The sequence below is a fragment of the Mauremys mutica genome, chromosome 13, assembly GCF_020497125.1.
Source record: "Mauremys mutica isolate MM-2020 ecotype Southern chromosome 13, ASM2049712v1, whole genome shotgun sequence".
NCBI classification, from domain to species: domain Eukaryota; kingdom Metazoa; phylum Chordata; order Testudines; family Geoemydidae; genus Mauremys; species Mauremys mutica.
Window position 1 is genome coordinate 970,550 of NC_059084.1, and position 25,778 is coordinate 996,327.

The 25,778-nt window shown below is 51.3% G+C and overlaps 5 protein-coding genes across 9 annotated transcripts; 3 read left to right on the forward strand and 2 right to left on the reverse strand.

The window, feature by feature from the left end:
* The first annotated feature begins 168 nt into the window (after positions 1–168).
* NEURL2 (neuralized E3 ubiquitin protein ligase 2) lies at positions 169–4,247 on the forward strand. 2 transcript variants are annotated; one of them, XM_044985690.1, is made up of 2 exons: positions 169–1,291; positions 4,109–4,247. In XM_044985690.1, exons 1-2 carry the CDS (start codon positions 511–513, stop codon positions 4,222–4,224), a joined length of 897 nt encoding a protein of 298 aa, XP_044841625.1. In that variant the 5' UTR covers positions 169–510; the 3' UTR covers positions 4,225–4,247. The 2 variants fall into 2 exon arrangements, with proteins under 2 accessions (XP_044841625.1, XP_044841626.1); XM_044985691.1 differs by having other exon boundaries at positions 169–1,295; positions 4,109–4,239.
* An 818-nt stretch (positions 4,248–5,065) lies between these two features.
* Positions 5,066–7,427, forward strand: SPATA25 (spermatogenesis associated 25). The gene is made up of 2 exons (XM_044985687.1): positions 5,066–5,186; positions 6,607–7,427. Exons 1-2 carry the CDS (start codon positions 5,066–5,068, stop codon positions 7,425–7,427), a joined length of 942 nt encoding a protein of 313 aa, XP_044841622.1.
* ZSWIM1 (zinc finger SWIM-type containing 1) lies at positions 7,125–10,901 on the reverse strand. Of its 2 annotated transcripts, XM_044985675.1 has the most exons (2): positions 9,038–10,901; positions 7,125–7,230 (listed from the first exon to the last, which is right to left on the reverse strand). In XM_044985675.1, the coding sequence occupies exons 1-2, from the start codon at positions 10,892–10,894 to the stop codon at positions 7,192–7,194; spliced, it is 1,896 nt and encodes a 631-aa protein (XP_044841610.1). In that variant the 5' UTR covers positions 10,895–10,901; the 3' UTR covers positions 7,125–7,191. The 2 variants fall into 2 exon arrangements, with proteins under 2 accessions (XP_044841610.1, XP_044841611.1); XM_044985676.1 differs by lacking the exon at positions 7,125–7,230 and having other exon boundaries at positions 7,463–10,901.
* Positions 10,902–10,936: 35 nt separating this feature from the next.
* Positions 10,937–25,507, forward strand: ACOT8 (acyl-CoA thioesterase 8). Of its 3 annotated transcripts, none has more exons than XM_044985682.1 (6): positions 10,937–11,089; positions 20,513–20,649; positions 22,781–23,006; positions 23,328–23,485; positions 25,109–25,300; positions 25,375–25,507. In XM_044985682.1, the coding sequence occupies exons 1-6, from the start codon at positions 10,992–10,994 to the stop codon at positions 25,491–25,493; spliced, it is 930 nt and encodes a 309-aa protein (XP_044841617.1). In that variant the 5' UTR covers positions 10,937–10,991; the 3' UTR covers positions 25,494–25,507. The 3 variants fall into 3 exon arrangements, with proteins under 3 accessions (XP_044841617.1, XP_044841620.1, XP_044841619.1); XM_044985684.1 differs by lacking the exon at positions 10,937–11,089 and adding an exon at positions 20,014–20,207; XM_044985685.1 differs by lacking the exon at positions 20,513–20,649 and having other exon boundaries at positions 10,954–11,089.
* Positions 13,965–19,581, reverse strand: ZSWIM3 (zinc finger SWIM-type containing 3). Its single transcript, XM_044985666.1, has 2 exons — positions 18,961–19,581; positions 13,965–16,834 (listed from the first exon to the last, which is right to left on the reverse strand). The coding sequence occupies exons 1-2, from the start codon at positions 19,113–19,115 to the stop codon at positions 14,812–14,814; spliced, it is 2,178 nt and encodes a 725-aa protein (XP_044841601.1). The 5' UTR covers positions 19,116–19,581; the 3' UTR covers positions 13,965–14,811.
* Positions 25,508–25,778: the final 271 nt, after the last annotated feature.

Here is a 25,778-nt window from a genome sequence, read left to right on the forward strand (position 1 = left end):
GGGGCCAATCCCGAATAGAGCCAATCAGAGCCCAGCGGCTCCCAGTCCCTGCCCTCAATTCCGGCATCCGTCCGGCGCGCCAGGTCCTGTGGGCGCAGCGCCGCCTGGCGGAGGAATCAGGCGCTGGCCTTGAGCCGGCTGCAGAAGGGGCCGTGGGGCGCTGGGCCTGTGCCCCACGCTCCCTGTGGGCGCTGCCCCCGGCACAGCTCGCCAGGCCCGGCCCGGGGCCCGGCGGGGCAGGGCAGGGCCGGGCCGGGCCGGGGAGGCCGTGCCCTGCAGGGAATGGCAGTAACAGGCTGGTTTAGCGAAGGGTTTAATTCCCCTGCTGGCTGCAGCAGCTCTGCCCCCCACAGCCCCATGAGTGAGGGGAGCTCCGCCCTGCTCAGGCTGACGGGACACGAGGCTGGTTTATTTGCTCCAGCTTCGCTCAGGCTCTCAACAGCAGCGTAGTGGCACTAGGACCCTTGAGAGCTTCAGGGGGGCTCTGCTTTCCCTATTAGGAGTGTACAAATGTCACCACTCTCCCCACAACAGCTGTACAGAGCCAGGTGCTTGAGCCTGACGGGCCCGCTTAAAAATAGCCACAACCCTGTGCTCTCTGTGAATGCCACAGAGATGGCTGCTGCCTGCCACCCACCCACCCGATTCCACCACGTCCATGGCACCAACATCCGCATCGATCCCTCGCACACTCAGGCCACCAGGGTGGAGAGCTTTGCCAACGGGCTATGTTTCAGCCAGGAGCCCCTTGAGCCTGGACAGATCTTCCTAGTGGAGATTGAGGAGAAAGAGCTGGGCTGGTGTGGCCACTTGCGGGTGGGGCTAACAGCACATGACCCAAGAAGCCTGGATGTGGTGCCAGAGTATTCGCTCCCAGACCTGGTCAGTATGGGGGACACCTGGGTTTTTGCCATCACCAGGCATCACAACCGTGTTACTCCAGATGGCTCGGAGGCTCGGGTCCAAGGCTTCCTCTCAGAACCCTACCTGCTCATAGAACAAGTCAGGATTCCCCGAGACAAGCTGGTGGGACGGAGCAGGCCCAGCCCGTACAGCCACATGCTGGATGACTTGTACAAGACAAATGTGCTGCCCCCGACAGCCCGGAGGAGCAGGATTGGGGTGCTGTATGCCATCCGGTCTGACGGGATGGCAGACATGCACATCATCATCAATGGAGAAGACATGGGACCGAGTGCCAGGAGCCTCCCTGCCTCCCGCCCACTCTATGCAGTGATCGATGTCTTTGCTTCAACCAAGAGTGTCCGTGTCATCCAAGTGGAATATGGCTGTAGGTATCTGTGTTTCCTCCCCTCCCTGTAGAGCCATCCTGGACAGACCCCCTTTGGCTGGATCAGAGCTCAGGAAGATCAGAGTGGGGTGGGGCTCCAAAAAACTACTTAAATCCAGTGAGATTAAATGTCTCAGTCTCAAGGGGCACAAACTCAGATACCCTGGTGCTGAGCACAAGACCGACAGAGTAGGCGGGAGGAAGCACTCATTTCCTGCTGGATGCAGCATCAGCCCTGACTATTGGACTTAGCTCAGATTCCCCAACACTCATTTCTCTGACCTTCCCGCCTTCCTGCCTCTTTTCTCTACACTCCTGAGGCTCTCACCTCTGTGTCCTGATCTCCATGGCTCTAGTTTCTGCCTCCCTGTCCTGCCCACCTATACTTTCTGAGCTCCTGACTGCTCTCATTTTTGTGACATTTCCAAGTTGGGATCAGCTTGGAGAGGCAGTTCTGGGCTGAGGTTTGGGTGCAGAGAGCAGAAACAGTGTGTTGCCATTTATGTGCTGCAGAACATCCAGGCACTCCTGTGTTATGGCCTCTGGTGAAGATGTTGATAGATAGGGATAGTGGGTATGGGACCATCCAGCCCACTCCAGTAGTGGTAAAGTCATTTCCATTGCACAGCTGTCCAGTGGATGAGGTGTGAAATCAGTTTGGTGTCTCAGTCAAACTCCTGATGGGACAGGTGGCCATGTCACAAAATCCACCATCGCTAATTAGCCACCTCATTGGCTACCTTAGAGAGGCCATGTACTAAGTGAGACAAGGGGGCTGTGGAAGAACTCCTGACAGATGTTAATGGCTAGTAACATAAGAATTGCTATGCTGGCTAACATGCCACATTTGTTGTAATGGACCAGTGCTTATTGGCTGATACCTGGATTCTAGATGTGAGGCCACATGTACACCACTACAATAAAACCAAAGAACAACTGTAAATATGGACCAGACAGAAGAGTGACTTATCGATGTAGGGGAAGCCTTCCTTTGTTTCACTGGCTTAAAGTTCAGATTATTTTGGCACCAAGGCTAAAATCCAGTGGTTTCTCTGCTAGTTGTTTTGAGTTAGTTCTGTGAATGTCCAAACACAGGGAAATAAGATATGCTCTGCTGTGCAGGCTTTTCAGTCCTAGGATGATATTCTGAACCTGACATGTATTTGCATGTGCAATTATCATTCATTAAACCTACTTTGATCTAACAGGACCCCAATGTTCTAATGAGTGACTTTGGTAGCAAGCAGCCTCTCATGTTATTCCCGGACTGGACCACACCTTTTGTGGAGGGCCTGTGTCCTGCTCAGAATGTGAATCAATATCTTTTTCCCCATCAGCCCTCTAGGCTGGAAGCTGGGGGGCAGTTGCAGTACCAGGCAAGTTGCCTCAGGATGTTCACTAGGGCTTTGTAAGATGGCTGGAACTGATGCAGGGGGCAGACTCTGGCTCTTCTCTCACTTAAGGCTTAAGTTATTTCTATTTCTGCAAAGCTTTCTTAGCATATAAAGAGAAGTTTTACTGCCACTGTTTATTGGCCAGGAGACCGTTTGCAGAGTAAACATAGAAAGAACAAGTTGCCCCCCTGGTGATGCTTGTGGGTCACAAGGGAGATTCAGGGCAAGTGGACATGGGGAGGAAGATATTGCTGCAGATAGCAATAGGGACACTTCTTACCTAGTCCCCTGGTCATAACAACCCGAGAGCCCAGTGCCTCCAAGTTGAGGTAAACAAACTATCTGAAAATACTCCCAAGGTCAGGCACGTTCTCTGAACCATGGTAACATGTTTGGGCTCAGTACTGCTCTACTTATATCTCTGCCTCAGACTGCGCCTCAAATTCCTAGAAGGCACCAGCACTTAAGGCAGCCATTTTACACAGAGACATTGAGCAAGAGTTCAGATTAATCACAGCTGACGGGTTCTTAACCACAGGGCTGACATAATGGCCAGATCATTCCAGCCTTTGTACTCTCCATCGCTCCCAGAGAGGTAGTCGGGATGGGGCACTGTAGCAGGATAACATGGCATGAGCAGGCCCTGCTGCTGCCTGGGCTGTACTGTGGATAGCGAATTCACTCTCCAGGATTCTCTGGTGACTTTTACCAGCACCAACTAATTCAAAGAATTAAGAAAGAAAATGTCTAGACGCACACTGTAGATTTTATTTTTTCTGTTGAGTGTTGAGAGCCTTACAGGAAATCCGATGGGACTATGTGGGGGGTGGGATCAGAGCCTGAGGCCCAGCAGGAGCACTGCTGCGAGGGAACAGAGAACTCACTGACTAAACCAGCTCTAACCAGTTAATTGTAACACTGTTGTGAAACCAGTCTCTCTGGGAAACCCCAGCCAGACCTCAGAGGGATCCAACATTCAATCCTGCTGTGTTTGCTAACTCAGGGACAGGAAGAGATAGAAAGGAGCACTGGGGATCAGCACTTCATGCAGCGTTTAGATGAATTAATAGGGCCTTTTCAAAATCCATCATGAAAATGCACCAGCACATAAACTGCTCTCCTAGCCTTTACTGGGAGGATAGAAAAGTAAGTGCTTCCATCCTTCACTCTCATGTTGTGCTTCTCAGCAGTAGCTCTCCCAAGGAAAGCAGGAGAGCCTTGCCCCAGCGTAATCAGCAGGCAGATCTTTGTGAGGCTGAATTAATGGTGTCCTTGAAGCAGATTAATCTGCTGCTGTCCCAGAACAAACTGCCTTCCAGGAGCCACTGTCCCAGTGGCTCTTCTCTTCTGTGACAGAGCCACCTGCCTCCTAAGGTTGCCTCAGGGCAGCAAGCTCAGCTTCTTCCTTTCCTTCCTCTTTCAGTCCCTTCCTTGAAGACCCTCTGTCGACTGGTCATCCAGAAGCACATTGTCCACCGATTGGCCATCGATGGGCTGGACCTGCCTCCACTCTTGAAGAACTTCTGCAAATATGAATGAGATGGCAAGATCTCCCTCAGCAGGCAGGCCCTTCAAACATGCAGCCCGTGAGTGACCAAGAATGGCCTTCCAGAAAGGGGTCCATGCTTCCAGAACTGCTCTTCCATCTTCACCCAAGGAGCCCCAGGAGCAGAGGTGGTCCTCCCACTTCACAGCAGCTGACTGGAACCTCAGCAGTTACACCCATCCTGACATACATTGTGCCATGGAAGTCTGCAGTGCCATAAAATGGCACAAAGGCCACTGGAATGGCAGAACCTTACAGCACAGACAGTCCATGGCAGAAGGGAAGGAATAGCAGCAGTGGGGGGATTCCCTGCACTCAAAGGGACATGGAGGGATTGGTGCATGTGCCAGATTGTTGTTATAGAAATGAGAGGATAATAAAGCGCTTCAAAACAGAAGCAAATTGCTGGGAGTACTGACTGGCATGGCCTAGTCTCAGACTCCTCCACATAGCAATGGGGAGAGGGTAGCACAGAATATCCCCCTGAGGTTGTGTCAATTGCTGTCAGTTACTTCCGAGTTGCATAATTCAGTGATGATAAACTTGCCCTAACCAAAGGGGTTGGGGGATATTCATTTCCCATCAGCACAAGAAGGTTCTGAAGGGACAATCCAGGTAAATGTGGAGCCCTGGCTGCTTCTTCCAGGCACAGAGGGACTCAGCGCTATTAGAAATGGAATAGATGAAGCAGAGGGATAGTTCCCTGCTTTGTAGGATCATGGGATCTCAGTGGGGATGGACAGAGTTAGAATTGTGGCATAAGCAGGGAGGGAGGTCAGCGGCTTGCTGGTTCCAGTGTGAGGTAAGGTCAGGGCCTGTGATGCTGGTTCTAGAATGGGGAGAGGTCAGTGCTGGTACATTATGGGGAGAAGAGGCACCAGCCTGATTCCTACACTGGCAATGTCTTATTGTGTGACGGAAAAAGCTTCTTCAGGTTTTTTAACTTCCATCCAAGGTAACTGCTTTTCCTTCCAATATGGAAGCATTTTGTACAGAAACCAGAAAGTGATTGGAAGATGACTCAAATATCTGTTTGCTGCATGGCAAATGTACCCATCAAATAGGAGATTTAGGATTAAGGGCTCGTTACATCACAATCCACATTTCATACGGAGACCCAAATAAAATGCCATCCTGAGGTGGCACGTAAACAGGACATGACTATATCGTAATTATCTCAGCAATCCCTGCTCTGCACAAGGCCTTTCCATGGTCCAGGAACAGTTATAATAGTACAGTCCTATCTGCCCTGCATATCAACCGTGTTGGAGCTCCCCATAACTGAGCTCTAATCGCCATCCCAATCTGGATGGGAGGTGATTCCACCACCCTTCTCCACCCCCAACCTCGCTGTAGCTTAGCTGGTCCATTTTTACAGATGACTGTAGAAATGACTCTTGCTGGGTCAGCATCACTCTGTCCCATAGTAGGGCAGCAACATCCAAGTCTGCAGGACCTCCCTTATTAAATTCCGCAGGAAAGCCTGCCTCATACCCCTTAGAATTAACAGCAGGCTCTCCATGTTCAAAGCAGTGGTCAAATGTTAACTGACTCTCACCACACTACAGAGAGGGCGCTGAGAAGAAAGGCTAAAGGCCTCAAGCCTGGACTCCTGTCTTTCAGCTGGAAACAAAGAGAGCCAGCATCCTGTGAGGATCAGTTCTTTGCAGACTATGTCTGTCAATCCCACCAATGGCTGGGCAGGTGTTTGTACACACAAAGCAAGCCTCTCTTTGAAAATCGGGCCCTAGCTCACTACGAAAAAGTACAGAAGAGCTGGATTGGAATGCAGCTGCCAGTGCAATGTCCTGTCACTAACCCATGCGGCTTCCAGCTCACAGGGTGGAGTGGGATGCAGGAGGAGAGTTCTCCTGAGCCCAGCAACTGGAATGAAAATTACAGCCTAGTTCTCATTCCACTGGTGTAATTTCTCTTAGGAAAGATGTTTACTCAAAAATAGTGGTGACTTATTTCCAGTGCTGCACATGGAAAGGAGGATGTAATGGACAGCCATGTGGTATGAATGCAGCGGAAACCCTGGTACAAACTACGTATATTGTAAATCAATTCTGCCACAAACTGATTTCTTGCTCTTCAGGCACCTATCTAGGAACATGCAGGACAACATTTTCAAAACTAGGCCTCAGATTTGGAATGCCCAGTGCTGGAGCACACCACAGAAGTTAATGTGCTCAATTAGAGAGCACAGCAAGACCCCTCTGAAAGCCTGGTCCCTTGGTTTCAGTGGTTGAAAGGCTGTTTATGCAGAGACCTGCCTTAGCCCTGGAGCCCACCTGTTGAGGATTGGCAGAAGCACAATCTGCTATTAATATTCAGTCTGCTCCTACATTTTATCTTTTCCTTCCCCCTCACAGATGCCAGCAGACAGCTCCAAGTGGCAAAGAGCAGTCTACTAAGTGTTTATCAGTCTGGGGAGACATCTCTTCCTGCTGGGGTTCTGGTTCCAGGAGTGCTCAGAAGGAAAACACAGGAAATTGCAGCTCCTTCACATGTAGAAGCAACCCTTGTGTATCAGGAGAAGACACTAAAGCAGCCTTGTAGCGGTGCCCAGCAGAATCCAAGGTTCCCTCTCAGTAGCAGATCAGGGTACAGGGACATAAGGTGGGAGCCTTATAGTGGACACTATTGTGGAAGGTATTCTAGAAAGTTTCCCCAGCATAAACAGGATGAGATCTCTATATGGGATTATCCACCCGAACGGGTCAGAGACAAGCAGCCATGTGGCCCCTCTGGCATGTATCCATGTACCTCTGTGAAAGGATATCCTCCAACCCAGCAAAGGAATGGGCAGCACATTGGTGAGCTGGGCAGCCCAGGGGGAGACTTCCCACTGGCTACCTGTGGATTTCCTCCCAGAGGTGCTTTTCTTATGCCCATAAAACTCAGTAAGAACAGAGGTCAACAGTCAGTGCAGAACCCTCCTCCAGACATCTGCATCCTCACTCTTGCCATGATGATAGCTGGCATCCCCACAGTGCCTGTGCCAGGGATTAAAGAGGAGGATCTTATCAGAGCTGCACAGAACTTCATGACAGAGAATCCAGAGCAAGGTATACAGGGGGAGATAACTCCAAAAAGGACAGGGGATGCACAGTTCTGGAAGAAAGACAGACAGAGGAAGAGACCAGTAGACAGAAGCTTCCAGCCCCCTTCCATAGCACACTTTGAGAAGTAAAGCCAAGGAGAAATTCACAATTCAAAGCAAAAGGCTTTCAGGAAAATATTTGATGCTATATTTACATAAAGGAGTTTATATTACAGAACTCTAGCTCAAAAGGAAATTTCTGACCATACAGTAGTTCTGTTCCTGTGAATGGAGTGTTGATTCTGATGTTAACAAAACTGTGAATGAACCATTGAGCCAAAAACACCCCCACAAACAATCTGCCATGACATGAATAAACCAGGCTGAGCTAGGGTGGAACAAATTACTGACCTAAATAGCACCTTCTGTCCTATTCCGTCACCACTCCCTGTTGACTGGTACAGAAAATTATATCTACATCTCCCTGCCCCCAGGGTCTCCTTGCCTGAAGGTGCCAGAGAGGGACCATGCACCAACCCATCCATATATCCCCATGTCGTGCAGCAGCTTTTACTGGCTGGGACTGAGACTGCTCTCTCCTCTGCATGCCCCCCTTGTCCCGCTACAGTACATTTAAATCTCTGATTTCTCCACTTTGCTGTTTGTCTTACAGTAACTCTAATTTCAGATTTATGTATTGGGGGTAGCCGTGTTAGTCTGGAGCTGTAAAAAGCAGCAAAGAGTTCTGTGGCACCTTATAGACTAACAGATATATTGGAGCATAAGCTTTGTGCGTCTGATGAAGTGGGGATTCACCCACGAAAGCTCATGCTGCAATACGTCTTTTAGTCTATAAGGTGCCACAGGACTCTTTGTTGCTTTTTACAGATTTATGGTAACACTGATTTGTTCCCTCCTCCCATGTCAGTGACACAAGCCTGTTGACGATAGAGGGCAGGTTTATGTGGAATTAAGAGCTGCTATAACCGGCCAAACCACTCCAGTGCTCCTAGCAGAGGTTGCAGACAGCAGCTCCCTGGTAGCATGGGTTGCTACCCTCTGGGGTTTGCGGCTCCTTAACAAGCAGGTTCAGTTAAATAATTAGAGGCAATGAAGTGAGAAGAGAAAAACAAAAGATGTGGTTTCAAAACAAAGGTCTGACTTCACATGAGCAAATCCTGCTCTACCAGACTAGTGGGAAGCCCTATGTCACCATGACAGGAAAGGGAAGGGAACCACAGGCTGGCTCAGATACACACACCTTCCAGTCTAACCAAAACAGATACATATCCTGGGACTAAACCACATGAACCCAGCTGAAACAACAGATAGCAAAAGGATCCCATGAGGATCTGAATGCATGAACTATGGTTCAGGCAAGTTAGTCCCAAGTTATTACCCTCCTCCCCCATTCCATTCCCAGCTGGATATCCTCTTGGTTGGGCCAGAGACAGAATTCCTACCTACTTCCACCTCCTTAGGCCTCATAGCAAGAGGAAGTGTTCACCCAATAGACATTTAGGATCTGAAGCCAAAGGGGAAACTATCATGATGCAGATTTAAGGCCCACATTTATACAGTTTCTAAGGAGAATAAAGTGGAAGACATACCACTGGAGTAATTACATTTAAACAGACATTTTTCTAGTATTTCACACCTCACTTCTCCCAGAGGCCCAGAAAGCAGGAGAGAGTCACACCTCAAAGAGGCCGACCGAGAGCAGAGGCATGGAGTTCTCCAGTTCTGAACTACAGCTTCACCTGAACATAAGGTCCAATCCAGCTGTCAGCCAATTCTCGGAGGGTGTTGTACCTCCGATCAAACTCCTCACTGCTGCACTGGGTAAGAAGCCGGCTAATCTCCGCTGTAAGAAAGGACACTGCTAAGGATTTATCCAGGGACTCATTCCAGGAGCTTTTCAGAACCTCCAAGAGGCCATCGGTGCCATTTTGCCCTGCCTGAGAGATATTAGGTTCCTTCTGCCATTGCTCACTCAGCATCTCCGGCTGTAAGATCTTCTTATCAGAGTTCAATACAGCCAGGATGTGCCTGCAGGGCAGCTGGAAAGCTTGACTGAAGTGGCAAGTGCAGTTTTTCAGGCCCCTTTGGTTTACTTTGTGGGTGTCTTCAAGGATCTGTATATTGACTATGTCTTCATTAGTGCCTATTAGCTGCACAGACTTCTGTGCCACTGCAAACTCGTTCAAGCATAGTCTGGCTGCAGGCTCTGTGCAAATGTCTCTCAGTGACTGCCTAATGCAATCTTCAGTCTCTTGGTTACACTCCACATCTTGGTCACCCTTTGGGTCTTCAGTGATGATCTCCAGTTTAATTTCATGGGATAAAGGATTCAAGGGGCTCTGAGGGTTTGCTAGCTGGTTCTGAGGAAGCAGAGGACTCTGAGGGGCAGGCAAGGGATTCTGAAGAACCAGGGGATTTGGAAGGGAATTCTGACCTGCCCATTTCTGATTAGCTGCTGTGAGACTGAGAGAAACTGGTGAAGAATACTGAGCTGGCTGGTTCTGAAAAGGGAAGATCTGAGGGGCTGCCAGCTGATTCTGAGGAAGCAGGGGGCTTGCAGGAGCTGGCAGGGGATGCGGAAGAAGAACCAGGGGATTTGGAGGGGAATTCTGACCTGGCCATTTCTGATGAGCTGCTGTGATACTGGGAGAAACTGGTGGAGAACTCTTAGCTGGTTGATTCTGAAGAGCTATTTCGGGGTTGTGAGAGGTTGGTGGCGAGTCCTGAGCTGGCAGGCTCTGAAAAACTGTCTCAGTAGACATGGTACTGCTAAGAGGGTTAACAGAGAACAACACAGCATCAGGTGGCCTCTTTGAAACACACTTCTGGTAGTGTTTCGCTAGAGAAGTGATGCAGATCTCCAGAGACAGTCCAGTGCAGAAGACCTGGCTTAAGCCCCGTGTGATGATCTCCAAGTCTTTAAAATACTGATTGCATTCCATCCAATTCCTCCATCTATGCATAGCCCATATCTTGTCATTGAGAAGCCAGTGAGTATGAAGCTGGGGAAGCAAGTCTGGTTTCACAAAGTCACTCAGGATTGTGTGCATCATTCTCAGGTTGCTTTCAGTGGCTGCACACATAGTGTTCCTCAAGGCATTTAAGATCAGTCTCTCTGAGATGCATTCCAAAGACATCTGATGAATCTTCTGCTGCAGGTGCTTACATACATGGAAAACAGATAGTTGCACCTCTGCAGATGGAAATGCTTCAGAAAGAGTCTGCAACAATCGAAAGTGTGGATCTACCAGAAAGGTCTTAATTTTCTTCCACTCAGGGTTGAAGGCCTTGAAAGTCCTATACATGTGAGCCAGGCTTTCTGCAGATTCTTTAGCTGGGACAGCAAAATGAATTACCTTAGTCATCTCACCCTGCAGCTTCAGGAAAGGTCTGTCCACCATGAACATATACAGAGCTTTGCCCCTGGGATTGTGGGTTCTGTGGATGAATATAACATCAGGAAAATGCACAAATATGTTTCTCATGAGGACGGTCTGGAAGCTGATAGAGTCCAGCTGAGAGTTTTTATCTAATTGATAAGCTACCAGCGAACCACAATCAAAGCTCAGCAGTTCTTTCACGGTAACTAGGGCCATTGTTAATATGAGGTGTCTATTCCTCCTTTTGTTACAGCATTCACCGCCTGATTCTCTTTATGATTGGGCGATTCTCTATGATCCAGCCACGTTGGGAATGCCAGCATCCTGGTTACCATCACAACATCCACACTGCCTCAGCCAGATTCATGCTGCACTGTATGGTGATGGGCCTATTGGGAAGGAGGAAGAGGGGTGAGTAGTTAGATAGATGGCAGGACAATGAAATACAGCACATCCCAACACTTGCAGACACAAGACTAGTGATTAACAGAGTGATGCCCAAACTTTGCCCAATGAAGTGTGTGCAGCCTGCAGGGGGCAGCACTTCTCTGGCATGAGGGCAGACTGCAGCCCAGGGAACTGTACTATGTGAGGTGGAGCCAAGGGATGGGAGAGGTCCCAGCACCCACTACTCCAGTCCTGCCCTAGTATGTGTGGAGGAGGGAGGTGGGCAGCCCCACCTCCCAGCATGCACTGCTCCAGCCCCCCCAGTGTGGGTGGAGGGGTGAGCGCCCCCCTCCCAGCATGCACTGCTCCAGCCCCGCCCTAGTGTGGGTGGAGGGGTGAGCGCCCCCCTCCCAGCATGCACTGCTCCAGCCCCCCCAGTGTGGGTGGAGGGGTGAGCGCCCCCCTCCCAGCATGCACTGCTCCAGCCCCCCCAGTGTGGGTGGAGGGGTGAGCGCCCCCCTCCCAGCATGCACTGCTCCAGCCCCCCCCCAGTGTGGGTGGAGGGGTGAGCGCCCCCCTCCCAGCATGCACTGCTCCAGCCCCCCCCAGTGTGGGTGGAGGGGTGAGCGCCCCCCTCCCAGCATGCACTGCTCCAGCCCGGCCTCGCAGAAGGCCCCGGCCTGACGCGCTCCCCGGGCGAGGAGCCGTCCTGGCCCCTCTCACCTTAATGCGGCGCCTGGCCCGTCATCGCCGCCATCTTTGCTTGGCCCGGGCCACTGACTGACTACCAACCACACCGCCAATCAGAAAAGCGGCTGTTCCGGACCCCCAGCCAATCAGAAGAGATCCCGCTCTCTGTTGGCGAATCTACCAATCAGAGTACAGAGAGGACGGACAGACTAACCAATCAGAGTATAGCATGGCCGTAAGCGGGAGTCTCGTCACCCTGGTTACACGTCTTCCAATAGGAGCTGGCGAGAAGGTCGCAGCAACGTTTCCCAGACCCGGCGCAATGGGACTCCGGCAGCGCAGGCTGGTCACGTGATGGTGGTGGACTGGGTCATGTGACCCCCCCCGGAGTTGGCAGGGGCGGAGCCGGGGAAGGGAGGGCTGGCGCTGGCCACGCTCTGCCCGCAGCAGAGGCGGAGGAAGGTTTTGTGGCGACCCGAGCCAGAGCATTCCATGCTGCCCCCGCACCCAGCAGCCCCCCTGGCTCCAAGACCAGAGCAGCTCTGTCATTCCCTCCCCCAGGGGGCTGCGAGAGCTGCCCTCCCCCTGCGGCCACAGCAGGGAGCTAGAGCTCCTCCCGTCCTGGGTCTGGGCACTGGGGCTTCCCCCACCAGCACTTCTGCCGCGGGGAGCGGGGGCTTTTCCTGTCCACCGAGCACTCCAGTTGGGGACTGCTACGGGGAAGCACGGGGGAGGCATAGGGGCTTTCCCTGCTCCACTCCTGCCCAGCTCTCTTGCCAGGCATTGGGGGGGGAGGGGGAATTGGCCAGGGCTGTAGGCACAGGCCCCATCATGCCAGTAGCTAATCTGCTACTGCCCCACTAAGGCATGGCCCTGGACTGCAGTAGCCCTGCTTCAACCTAGACCCTGCAGCTGCTGCTTCAGGGAGGCCCAGATCTAGACCCCACACAGGAGCTATGGTGCCAGGTGACAGATGTGTGGAGGTGCCCAAATCCAAGCTCCTCTCTGACCTAAAATGAGCCTCAAGGTCATACAGTTTAAGGTTAGCATGCAGAAACCAATCATTTAGTCTGACCTCCTGCATACCACAGGCTACCCAGTACCACCCAGCCCCCCCTGCACCAAGCCCAAATCAACCAACAGGATGAGACCCATGGATTGCAGCCCACAGAACACTAAGCTAAAGTATGCCCTAGACAGAGAACTGGAGGGAGTGAGGCTCACCCCTGGCCAAGGCCCTTCCAAGTAGCAGGGAACTGACTTAGTGATATGTGCAGGTGAGCCTAGGCGGCAACCCACTCCCTGCTGCAGTGGAAGGTGACCAAGTTCTTGACCATCTGACTGGGGAAAAAATTTCTTCCCAGTCTGGAATAGGGAAATCAGACCCTCAGCAAGACTCATGAGCCAAGCACTTGGGAAAAAGAATTCTGTACCACCTCAGAGCACTGGCTCACTCTGTCCCAATATCCCAGTCTGATGTTAGGATCATTACAGATGACAGTCTCATAGGGCTCCTCTGATCAAATGCCACAGCTAGGTCTGTCCCCTCTGTTGCTTTCAGCGGAGGAAAAGTGAGTTTATCTGATTTTTCAGAAAGGCAAAATAACCTCCATTATGTATGCACATACACACACATACACTTCCAGAATGGGGAAAGCTCCCCTTAAAGTCACCATGGATTAACATAGGTTCTGGAGCATGATAATAGCTTAGCAGCAGTTTAGTGCAGACAAGAGTCCACTCTGAGGAGTTAGTTTTGCTTCCTGTGGCACTGCCCCATGCTGCTATTCCAAGTTTCCCAGTTGAAAAGAGACCCCTGGCAGCATGAAAAGGAAAGCAGGGTCCATTGTGATCAACTGAAGGGAAAGGGCCTGTTTATCTTTCCCTTCTAGTATGGAGATTGAGGATTTTTGTTTGGTGTCGTAGAACCAATTAAGTGAGTTATTTGTATACAAAGATATTAAATTAACACTTGTTATGGTGGAAAAACAACCCTTCCATTCAGAGCTCCCAAACCACTTCCCCTTAGGACACTTCCACATTGAATACAATTGAGGAAGGCACATATTTCATGTTTATAGGGCTGAAGTTCAAAGACTGCAGCTGATAGCTGCCTCAGCAATACTTTACATGATTTTGGTTAGAAACCACTATGGGACTATAAGCAAAAGAAGCATTTTAAGCCAAGCATGAAGGACAGGCTATGGCCCAAGACAAAATGGATAACAAATTTAATGACAAAACAAAGTCAGAACCATATTTTAACAATTAATTTGGTCTAAATACACAGCAGCAAACTGACCACTGCTAGCAGTGGTCTCAGCACAAACAGCAACATACAAACCATAAACGCATTATTGCACTTTCTTCCAGCTGCTACTTAGAGGAGAGCAGGGCACAGCCCTTAAATAGTGCACAACAGAGGATGTAGGGAGGAAGGCAACTGGACTTGCATCTCTCTGCCTGTTCAAAGCCAAAATACTTTTTCCTCTTTTTTTTTTTTTTTTAAAGTCTTACCACAGCAAGCAATGAACAAGTTCACAAATTTAAAAACCAAGAACTAGTTTTCAGAAACCAAAGAAGTGAGTTAGGAAACTTATTTTATCACTATAACCAGGTTTTGAGTGTAAAGCCCAGGTTTGAGTGTAAATACCAGGTTCAGCTGAGTTTTCAGGCGTCTGTGGCAGACGACTGGGCTAAGGAGACCATCCCACAGGGAGCATTACTGGCCTGATTTCAGCAGCCCTGAGGTTCTTACACAGGCACCTAGCATGTACTTGGCAAGTGGGAATTGCCATATTATAACCACCTATAATCTTACGAAAACAAAACAAAAACCCCACAACATGGCTAGTCTGAGAAGACACATGAGCACACAGGAAAGTCTCAAGTTTATTACCGAGATCTTCAACAGTCTTGGAAGTTAACAGTTAACCCTGAGTCTCCTGGGACTGGGAATGGGGAGAGAACCATAAGAGGCTGGGGGAGAATTAAACCATCAGCTCCCACTAACAGCTTGTTGAATCTCCAAGTTTGAATACAGAACGTCTGGCATTTCAAATCAGGAACATGTTAGTACCTGTCAGTGATCTCTCAGAGGTTGCACCTGCATCCTCCATTTCTATTTCCTCCTGCTTTACCCAAAGAAATGGCAAGTCCCCCACATTTCTGAAGGTAGAGCATTTCCCAGCCTCCTCCACTGGCTCTGAGGATTTAGCCCAGATATCCACAATCATTTTGAGTGTGGAGCTGCGCTCCTCTAGCTCTTCCCCATCACACTGCATCAGGAGATTAGCAAGCTCCTTGCTGAGGGACTGGATTTTGTCATATCTTTCTTCCGCTGCTGCTGGTTGGTTACCCATTGAGGGTCCAATATCATCTAGGAGGTTATCTCCTAAGACTGAAAGGTGCTGGTACTTCTTCTGCCAACGCTTGCATACCATAGCTTCCTCCACAGCCTTCTTGTTGGCATGCAGCACAGACAGGATGTGCCTGCAGGGGAGCTGGTACCGGCAGTGGAAGTAACAGCTGCAGCTCTTGCAGTCTTTGCTGACCTGGTGTGTGTCTTCTAGTAGCTGAACCACAATATTGTCTTTCATGACATTTATGAGCTGAGTTGACTTCTGCACCACCTCCCACTCATTCAGACACAGTTGGTAGCCTAGGTCTGTGCAACTCTCTCGGATTGCTGCCAGCATGGTGCCAGGGGGATTTGCAGGTTTCTGTTTGGCAAGTTGGTTGGGCGGTTCAGGACATTTGTTTTGGGGTTGTGAGGCAGCAACAGGGGTACGCTTCATGGAGGCACGGGTACGCACTTTAGGCTTTTCCACATGTTTGCTCTGATTCTCCTCTTCAACACTTGAGAAACCCTGGTTCAGGTTTTCCAGACCTTTGGTATTGAAGCAATCGGCATATTCAACAAAGTGAAGGATACTGGTCTCCAGGGACAACTGCTTGTTGAAGAGACTGGATATTTTATGAGTGATGAGATCCAGACTGTCTACATATGTGCTGCAGGAATGGAGACCCTTCTTTGCATGCATGTACCACAGCATCTCACAGGAGAACCAGTTGGCCTGAAGATAGTCGTACAACTGTTTGTCCACCAAGCGCTTTACCAGCTGAGACAAGATGTCTAGATTTGCATTGGAGGTGGAAAAAACCACCTCCATCAAAGCCAACTTCAGTTTATGCTTGAAGGAAACAGTGGCCACCGTTTCCTTTACCTTCTTCTCAAGGAATCGGACAGTGTGGTAGACAGAGAGAAGCACCTGGGTTGAGGGGAAGAGCTCCTGCATGGTGGCTTTGTGAAGGAAAGACATGTCCACAAAGACCACCTTGACCTTCTGCCACTCAGGATTGAACTCTTTGAAGACAGTTAGCATTTTGCTTACATTCTCATCAGTGTCCTCCTTCAGGACAGCAAAGTGCACCATCTTCCCTACTCGGTCCTTACTTTCCACGAGAAAGGCGTAAAGTACATGCCCTCTCTCACTCTGCACCCTATGCAGCAACAGGCTCTCAGGGAACTTGACAAACAGGCTCCTCATCTTGCTGGTCTGGAAGTTCAGTCTGTCTAGGTCCTGGTTGCTGCCCACACTAATAGAGGCCAATGAGCCCATGTCCACCCTCAGGAAGTTTTTCATGACCTCCGCAATTCTGACTAAAGCTGAAGTTGAGACACTTTCCTTCACTGCCTCAGGTTGCACAGCAACCTTGTTGAGTGGAGCAGGTGATCCATTCAAAGTCATGTCAGCCATCACACACTCCTCACTGACAGTTACAGTGGCTTCTGCCTCTCTTGATTGTTGTCTACGCAGTTTTGTTGCAGGGCTGCCATCTGCCATGCAACTTGCAATTTTGGTTGTGGTTCTCATCACTAGAGAAGAGCTAGTACGGGCCAAGGAAGTTCCCCCCGGGTCTACATGGATGTGATTACTGTTCAGTTCAGTAATCACCAGCCGGTCTATTTCCTCGTTATACTGCAGGACAAAAAACGCTGGGCACAAGCTGGGTTGTGGTTTCCTCTTCTTACTGTATTCCCGTGTCCGGACACAGCCAAACTTCACCTGGATGAACCTGGGGAAGTGGAGAGACAATGGAACAGGATGTAGTCTGATCAAACAGTACTGGTGAAGAGCTATCTCCCTCTCTGACATGCCAACACTATAGCCAAGGACTGCATGACAAGCACATACCATCATAATAGGAGATGTTAGGATTAAAAGATTTCACTGAATATGGCAAATGTTCTACACCCAGGTCAAGAGAGAAGAGGCTAAAGTGATACTTATAATGTTTGATCACTGTCTTAGGTTGGACTGAAATCTCCGTCTCAGACACTCCCAATCCTCGGAGGTGGCAAGGTCAAAGCATATCACGGACACAATCACTTCAGGAAATTTTACTTGCTATTACACTATTCCTTTGCAGCCCAAATCACTCCTACTGTGGTCTGCTGCATCAAGAGGAGCAGATGACAAGTTACTTTAGTTCAACATAGTAAGGAAGCATTTCCTATCATGCATCAGGAATTTATGTTTAAAGAATGCAAGTTTGGAGGAATTAAGAAACTGGAGTCTGATCCTTCAGCCTTTTACTCACGTGACTAACTCCACTAACTTATACAGAAGCAGAATTGGGCCCATTACTTCAATAGTTTGAGCACTGGCCTGCTAAACCCAGGGTTGTGAGTTCAATCCTTGAGGGGGCCACTTAGGGATCTGGGGCAAAAATTGGTCCTGCTAGTGAAGGCAGGGGGCTGGACTTGATGACCTTTCAAGGTCCCTTCCAGTTCTAGGAGATTGGTATATCTCCAATTATTACCTTTATTACCTTTAAATAAGTAAGACCTGCATAATCAGACCTTAAGTAAGGTGCAATGGAAGGCAATACTAAAATCCATTAGTGTGAAGGTGGCTGGGGAATGCGAATAGACACTAGTTAAGGCACACAACAGACAGTTCCTTGGAAAAAGAAAATTGCAAGAAATAAAAGTTAGCAAATATAGTCTCACAAGTCATCAGCTCACCGATCAAGGTTAAAAAACCTGTCCTGGAAATTAAAGGTAGGCAGGGAAGGGAGAGGGGGTGAGCATAACCTCAAACAAACAGTCAGTAGGGAAAGAACCATGAACAACAAAAATGCAAAATGAGGGAATACTACCAGAGGAGCTAAGGGGAAGGTGAGAGTATATTATGGGAGGAGAGAGGTACTAGCCATTAGTAAAAGGTGAAGGTGTGAAATTAATACAGACTCAAAACAGGATGAGAGTCTGAAACTGGCAAGTGTGGCACATGCCCAGTGAGTGCCTGCATACTGGGTATTTGCATTTAAGTTAGGCACACACAAATGTACCCATCTGACTTAAAAATCTGGCCCATGATTTTTAAGTAGGAAGTGACAAAGCCACAACTGATCACGCCAAACAGGTACAAATAACTCTCATGCCTAGTGGATAGAACACCAGACTAGGACTCAGGAGACCTGGGTTCCATTTTTGGTTCTATCACTAGCCTGCTTTTTTAATATGGAGATATACCTATCTCCTAGAACTGGAAGGGACCTTGAAAGGTCATTGAGTCCAGTCCCCTGCCTTCACAGCAGGACCAATTTTTGCTCCAGATTGGCCCCTCAAGGATTGAAGTCACAACCCTTGGTTTAGCAGGAAAATGCTCAAACCACTGAGCTATCCCTCCCCCCTGTGCACTAGGAATGACATCTCCTTGATCAGTGCCTCAGTTTCCCATTCTATAAAACCAGGATAGTGACACTGACCTCCTTTGTAAAGCATGTTGAGATCTACTAATAAGCACTAAAGAAGAGTTGGGTATTATTATCCCAAACACTTCTCAAAGGACCCACTTCTGCCCCGGTGAAGCACACCCATCTCTGGGATGGACCAAGGCAGCTATTTAACTACATATGGCAACACTGCATAGCAGTTTCAGACAAAAAGTGAAAAAGAACCCCATTTCCAATGTAGACTGCAGAAGCTATTAAGTTAGGCAGCACAGACTGACTCCATGCTGGGACTTGGTCGGGCACTAAGGTTAATATCCTATCCCTGGTAAAAGGGCCAGAGGCTCTTTAATGACCACAAGTGGTCAGGAAGGATCTTGGTCTTACCTCAGGAAACAGAAGAGTAATTTCATAAGTGCCTGAGGCCCTCTTCCCTCCCACCCCCCGAGTGCAAACAGCCTTACGTGATGTCCTCGCGGATGCTGGTCCCATGTTTCCGGTTGTAAAAGCGAACAGAGACACAGTTCTTTAAGCCATAGTGGCACTTGTTCTCTTTCTTGTAAGTGTTGAAACACTCCTTGAAGTCATCATAGTTTCTAAAGCATGAGCCAACGTCCATGGCTACTCAGTCCCCTGCATGTGCTCTATCACCACTTCCAGGCTCTCTGTAGCCTTACCCTGAGTTTAAAGCTGGAATCTGACTTTGATAAAAGAACTCCAGCTTCACTGCACAGTATGCCACACACCTCAACTTCTTCTATAGGCAACGTCCTGCATGTCTCAGAACCAGGGCCTTTGTAACCCCATCTCAGATTCCCAGATTTCTACTTAGCCCCCTTAACCACCCCCTTCTTTACAGGACATCCCAAGTGGTAACTGAACTTAACCCTTTCTGCTCCCCATTCCACCCCCACAGCACCTTCACTGGGCTCCTCCTCAGCAACCCACTGCCAGGTCAGGGTAGGCCCCCAGGCTACAACTGCAATTTGACCAGCCCTGTTCCCCCCACGCCGGGAATGAGCCCACTCCCCAGCCCTGCCTAGGGAGGCAGATTAGCCCCTCTACTTCCTCCCCCCCCACCCCGGGGCTCCAGCCTCCTGCCCTGTGGCTCACCCTGGGCACAGGACGGACCCCACCTGCCTCTATGGCTGATGCTGAAGATGGAGACGGTACGTGAGCCAGCTCAGCTCATATTAACCCAGCCACAGCCACCGCCCTCCTCAGTTAATTGGCCAATCAGAGGCTATGATCCTGGATTGACAGCAGCCTCACCAATCAACACACATTTTGGGAATCACGTGAATAGTGACTGACAATTGAGCAGTCCAATAAGATCGCACATCCCGCCCCCATATCTTAGGAGGGTACTTCCTGCTTCTTCGAGAAGATACCGGATGTACAGGATGATGGGTAGGTCCTACAGCCAATCAGCGTGTGTGTTGATGTTAACACCTATAGTAGCCCGCCTTAGACGTCGTTTCCGGTCTGTAGGGAGGCCGTTAGTGGGTAGACTTCGCGTCACGTGACTAAAGAAGATGGCGGCCTCCACGAGCGCCGGCGGCTTCCGGGTTCTAGCGGCGGGGGCCGGAGCCGAGTCTCCCGGGAGCGGGGACGTGCCCGAGGGGGAGCAGCCGGCGCCCCCCGGCGACCTGCGCAGCGTCCTGGTCACCAGCGTCCTCAGCCTGGAGCCCCTGGACCTGGATCTGTTCAGGTGCCGGGCGGCCGCGCTCCGCGGAGCCCCCTGCCTGTCGGCAGCCCGCGGGCCGGGGCTCCCCTCTGCAGCCCGCGGGGACCCGGCCGTGGGGAGCGGGAGCCGCTTGGAGTCTCACCCGTGGCTCCCCGCCCGCCCTGCGCGCTAGTTAGCGAGGGGCGGGATCCCCGCGCCCCTTCCTGCCCCGGGTGAAACGGCAGGTCAGTGGCCCCGGCCCAGAGGCGCTCAGCGCAGCCCCGAGCCAGCGCGTAATGCCGCGGGCCCAGTGTCCCCGGGGCTGACCCGCCTCATTCCTCTTCCTGCAGGGGGAGGCACTACTGGGTCCCTGTCACACGGAGGCTGTTCGGCGGGCAGATAGTGGGCCAGGCTCTGGTGGCAGCTGCCAAGGCCGTGAGTGAGGACGTCCATGCCCACTCCCTGCACTGTTACTTTGTGCGAGCAGGTAAACATGACGTCAGGAAATCCAAACCACCCTTCGCTGGGGGGAGTTGGTGCTGGTCCAAGTACCAGGGGCATTTCTTTGATCTTGAGTGTGCTATCCTAGCACAAAGAGCGACATGCAGGGAGTGGGATACAGTAACGCCTCACTTAACATCATCCCGCTTAATGTTGTTTCCTTGTCGCTGACCTATTAGGGAACATGCTCATTTTAAAGTTGCACAATGCTCCTGTATAACGTTGTTTGGCAGCCACCTGCTTTGCCCACTGCTTGCAGGAAGAGCAGCCTGTTGGAGCTAGTGGTGGGGGCTTGGAACCACGGTGGGTGGGCAGCCCCCCTATTAGCTACCCTAAGTACCCTGTGCAGCAGCTGCCCAGCAGGCTATCAATTGCTGGGCCTCCCCACACTGTCCCTCCTCCCACTGCCATGTGCTGCTTCTGCTCTCTGCCTTGGAGCAGCTCCTGGGAGCCTCCTCCTTGCTGTGCAGCAGGTGGGCAGGGAAGAGGGGTGCTGATGTCAGGGTGTCACCCTCCTGCCATTCCTGTACCCCATCTCCACAGAGCAGGGGGGAGGGGGGACACAACAGGGCTCGGGACAGAGGGAGCTTGCTGGCAGCAGCTGCTGTCTCCACTTGCTGATCTACTTAAAAAGGTAATGTACTTATAGCGGGGTCAGCGTACTTAAAGGGACAACACACATCTCTCTTTTTCTGTCTCTCTCACACACACACTCACTCACTTACACTGTGTCTCTCTCTCTATCTCTCACAGACGTTCTCCCCCACCCCCCAGCACTTTGGAAAGTGGAGGGAGTGGTGCTATCCCATGGGATAGCATGGGTTCTTCATCACTGTTCAGTTTCCGCAGGGAATATTTGCAGCCACTGCCATGCGTCTACTGTGTCTCCTCCCTCCATTTGTGCTGCCTTGTAGAGTGTGAGGCTACATTAACAATGTGTTAACCCTTGAGGGCTCAGACAAGTGCTAGTTCATCATTTAGCAGTAAGGCTCCCTGGGGAATATTCCCACTCTCCCCCCCCCCCTTCCACCCTCTGATTCCACCACCTCAGCCAAGCTTCACAATCATCAGTGTGTGTGTGTCAGTGTCAAAAAAAATTTCCCTGGAACCTAACCCCCCCTATTTACATTAATTCTTATGGAGAAATTGGACTCGCTTAACATTGTTTTGCTTAAAATCACATTTTTCAGGAACATAACTACAATGTTAGGCGAGGAGTTACTGTATGTAGCTGCAGAAACAAGACACTTTGCCCCAGGTCAGAGGATGAGAGAACTACCACCACATGACATAATAGTCATGTCACTTAATAAAGGATTGGAATGTGCTCCAATACTGCGGTGACAAGCACTGAATAAGAATTTACATAGAATAGAAGGTTGCCTGGCTAATCTGCCAAGGATGCTCCAGCCAACACTTCACCCGGAGTCTCTGTAGTGTGGTGGGGAGGATGTTGAGGTCTATAGTAGGAGCTGGTGGAGTCCCCTGGATGTTCCCATCACAGTGCAGTGCCCAGCTGTTGCTGGGGTAAAGTGAGGGAGCTTCTCTTGCTGGTCCATGCAGAGTAAGCTGAGGTATGATGCATGATCTTCAGAGCCATCCAGATCTGGGGGCCTTCGCTGGCTGGAGGAACAGCACCTGTCTGTGGTGGATTTAGGATTTTATATAGCAAATCACTTTGCTGCCTTGTTTTACACAGCTGTAATATGGGTAAAGTGCCTGAGCTCAGGGGTGGTGGGAATTAGTGCACTGCTCTGTGTGTTAGTCACCCAGCAAAACCAGTCCCCTCCAGGGACAGCGAGCCTGAAGCAGACATTGCTGCCTCTGTAGAAGCAGCAGTAAAGAGTCCTCATGGGAACACCTTAGGAAACTGCTTCTCACTGAGGGATCCTTGGGTAGGAAACTCACCTGAGGAGGCATCAGCCTGGTAGCTTCCAAGGCAGCTCTGGATTAGAGTCCTGATCTTAATGCAGATGATGGGGGCCAGGCAGAAGGTCCCTTCTTCTGTAAATGTAATCCCTTTCAAACTGCAGCTGTTAGGGCTTAGGTGCTTGGCTGCCCTTGGGTAGCCAGGACAGAGATGTTGCTCCATGTCACACAGCCTTTCCCTGTTCCAGGGGATCCCACGGTGCCAGTTCTATACCAGGTGGAGCGCACACGCACAGGGAAGAGCTTCTCTGTTCGCTCAGTGAAGGCAATTCAACATGGGAAGCCAATCCTCATCTGCCAGGCCTCCTTCCAGCAGAGCCAGGAGAGCCCCGTTCAGCACCAGTTCACCATGCCTACTGTGCCGCCTCCGGAGGAGCTGCTGACTCAAGAAGAGCTAATTCAGAAATACCTGCAGTGAGTGAATGGAGAGGAAGCAGGGCAGCAGTTTCTGCCCTCATGTGCGTGTGCTGGGGAATGGTTGGGGAGAGGCAGCTCTCTCAGCCTGCTAAGCAGAACTCAGCCCCGAGGGAGGGGTCCAGCAGCAGCGGAGGAGAGCGACTGTGATTGTCTGGCAATGGGAAGCTCCCTGAGAGCTCTGTCAGAGCACCTCCATCCTGGGGCTGTGAGCTGGCGCTACTGCAGCTGGCGTGGGGATTCCCCGCCAAAGCAGCTTGGCCAGCTGGGCTGCCCTTGTAAGAAATCTAGTACTAGTGTCGTTGTGTTTGTTTTCTCAAGGGATCCCAACTTGGTGGAGAAATACAGGCTGGGACTCAACAAGATTCTGGCCCAGGAGGTGCCAGTTGAGATCAAGCCTGTGAACCCACCGGAGATACTCTGCCAGCTGCCTCAGGAGCCCAAGCAGCTGTTCTGGGTTCGGGCACGAGGCTATATTGGTAAGTACTGTGTCAAGGATTAAGTAACTGCTTCCAGCGTGCACCCCCAGGGCATTCCCCATGACCTACTCCAGGCTCCCAGCAAGACAGGGTTGCCTAGTAGATGAGCAGGGAATGGCAGCTAAGAATTCCTAGGGTCTATGCCCAGCTCTGCCACTGACTCATTCTGTGGCCATGAGCAAGTTCTAGTCAACACTTACCAGTGTCCCCCTTTGTAACTTGGGAATAATGATACTGGATTTCATCCTAAGGGCCAAGTGCTGCAATGCAATTGGTAACTGCCTCTGCCTTGGGGTGGCCAGATCAGTGCCCCTTGGCGGAGGCCTGAAGCCCTTTGGCCACACGTTCAAGATGTAGGCTTCTCTGTAAAACTCCAGACCTACTCCTGGGGGAATTCTGCACCACTGCGCATGTGCAGAATGTGTGTCCCCTGCAGATTTCTTTGCTTCCCCGCAGAAAAATGACTCTCTGATGGGGAAGCCACAAGAGTGGTCATGTGACTCTCCCCAGCAGTATGTTTCAAGTGTCCAGGTAAATCACTGTAGGGCAGAGGGTGGGATTAGGAAAGACCCAGCTGGTGGGAACGGGACTTCCTCTTCCTCTACACAGCATCCGGGGTTGGGTCAGACCCATTCCCAGATTTCTCCCCCAGGTGCAAGAAGCTCTGCAAACCCCCGCACTGCTTCCTGCACCCCTTGCTTCTCAGCTGTAGGGGGAGGGATCCCTGTACAGGTAGCAGCTCCCTCATCCACCCAACCCCCATGCATCTAGACACCCTCATAGCCAGACCTTCCTGATGAGCCCCACTCCCCCTGCACCTGGACCACCCTGACAAGCCACCTGGATTCCCACCCCAATAAGCCCCAACCAGTTTCACCTGGATCCCCACTGCACTGACCCCCACTCCCCCAGCACCTGGACCTCCCCACTATTCCTCCCACACCAACCCCCCTGTTGAGCTCTATCACCCCCACATCTAGACCCACCCCGGCTGAGCCCCAACTACCATCACCTGGACCCTCCTGCAGAGTCCCATTGCCATTGCATTCAAAACCCCGCAACAGGCCTCTGTGCATCCAGATCCCCTCGGCGTTCAGATCCCGCACTGAGCCGCCCGCACCCAGATTGCCCCACACCGAACCCTCTCAATCCACACCTGGATCCCCCCTCACTAAATCCCTCCATCTGCCTTGCTGAGCCTGCCCACCCACACCTGGCATGGAGGGGCAGGGCCGGTCCTTGCGCTGTGTCTGGATTGGGTGCAGCCTCACTGCTGAGTCCCTGTTCTGGGGGGGAGCTGCCAGTGATCTCCCACCTCTCGCTCCCAAGCCTGTGGGCACAAACGTGCACAGCCCCACCGCCTCCCTAACCCAGGATAGGTCAACAGTTCAGGGTGCAGCAGGGACTTGCCTTTAGCAGCTGCTGGCTCAGTCACGGTGTTCTTCAGCTCAGTGGCCAGGTATAGCGCAGCGTCGGAGGGGGGATTGGCCCACAGTCCTCAGGGGAGCTGAGCCCTCAGCAGCTCGACAGACGTGTCCCCCAGGCACCTGCTCTGCAAGGATGAACCTGGCACGACAGGGCTCATCTCTGAACTCTAAGGCTGTGGTTCTGGTTGCCTGACAGGAGAGTGCGATATGAAGCTGCACTGCTGCGTGGCTGCCTACATCTCCGACTATGCCTTCCTGGGCACAGCTCTGCTCCCGCACCGGCAGCATCCTGTCAAGTTCATGGTGTCCCTCGACCACTCCATGTGGTTCCACACCCCCTTCCGAGCTGACCACTGGATGCTGTACGAGTGTGAGAGCCCCTGGGCCGGTAAGTCCTCCCCCTGCTGCAGGGGCTGGGGAGCTGCTGGGCCACAGGGTAATGATGCTCTCTCCCCCGGGCAGGTGGGTGCCGAGGGCTGGTGCATGGGCGGCTGTGGCGCAGGGATGGAGTCCTGGCTGTCACCTGCGCACAGGAAGGAGTCATCAGAGTGAAGCAGAGCCCAGCTGAGAGCAAACTGTAGCTGGACAAGTCAGCAGCAGCAGGCACATCCCCACCCTGCTCTGGGGGTGCAGAGCTGGGCCCCTGCGCAGAGATGGGTGTGACCAGGCTCGGAGAGAAGCCTCAAGCCAGCAGGATCTCAGTGCTGCTGGGAGCCTCAGCACAGCCTGTGACCGCTGCAGGCTACACCGGAGGGACCACGCAGTCACACGCAAGCCACGGGAATAGCAGTTTTATTGACTGTTAGTTACAGAGTGTCCTGTCAGATGCTGTCCTCAGCCTCCCCCACCTACCTCTAATAAAGCCT

Excerpts from the sequence above, each read along its gene's own strand:
- ZSWIM3 (XM_044985666.1), bottom strand. The coding sequence starts at position 19,115 with ATGGACGTTGGCTCATGCTTTAGAAACTATGATGACTTCAAGGAGTGT. Across the intron at positions 16,835-18,960 it reads AGCATCCGCGAGGACATCAC|GTTCATCCAGGTGAAGTTTG; the intron begins GTAAGGCTGTTT and ends CCACTTCCCCAG.
- SPATA25 (XM_044985687.1), top strand. The coding sequence starts at position 5,066 with ATGGGGAGAGGTCAGTGCTGGTACATTATGGGGAGAAGAGGCACCAGC. Across the intron at positions 5,187-6,606 it reads TTTTTTAACTTCCATCCAAG|ATGCCAGCAGACAGCTCCAA; the intron begins GTAACTGCTTTT and ends TCCCCCTCACAG.
- ACOT8 (XM_044985684.1), top strand. The coding sequence starts at position 20,032 with ATGGCGGCCTCCACGAGCGCCGGCGGCTTCCGGGTTCTAGCGGCGGGG. Across the intron at positions 23,007-23,327 it reads CTAATTCAGAAATACCTGCA|GGATCCCAACTTGGTGGAGA; the intron begins GTGAGTGAATGG and ends TGTTTTCTCAAG. Across the intron at positions 25,301-25,374 it reads GTGTGAGAGCCCCTGGGCCG|GTGGGTGCCGAGGGCTGGTG; the intron begins GTAAGTCCTCCC and ends TCCCCCGGGCAG.
- ZSWIM1 (XM_044985675.1), bottom strand. The coding sequence starts at position 10,894 with ATGGCCCTAGTTACCGTGAAAGAACTGCTGAGCTTTGATTGTGGTTCG. Across the intron at positions 7,231-9,037 it reads GGATTGGACCTTATGTTCAG|GCACTGTGGGGATGCCAGCT; the intron begins GTGAAGCTGTAG and ends TCCCTGGCACAG.
- NEURL2 (XM_044985690.1), top strand. The coding sequence starts at position 511 with ATGTCACCACTCTCCCCACAACAGCTGTACAGAGCCAGGTGCTTGAGC. Across the intron at positions 1,292-4,108 it reads CATCCAAGTGGAATATGGCT|TCCCTTCCTTGAAGACCCTC; the intron begins GTAGGTATCTGT and ends TTCCTCTTTCAG.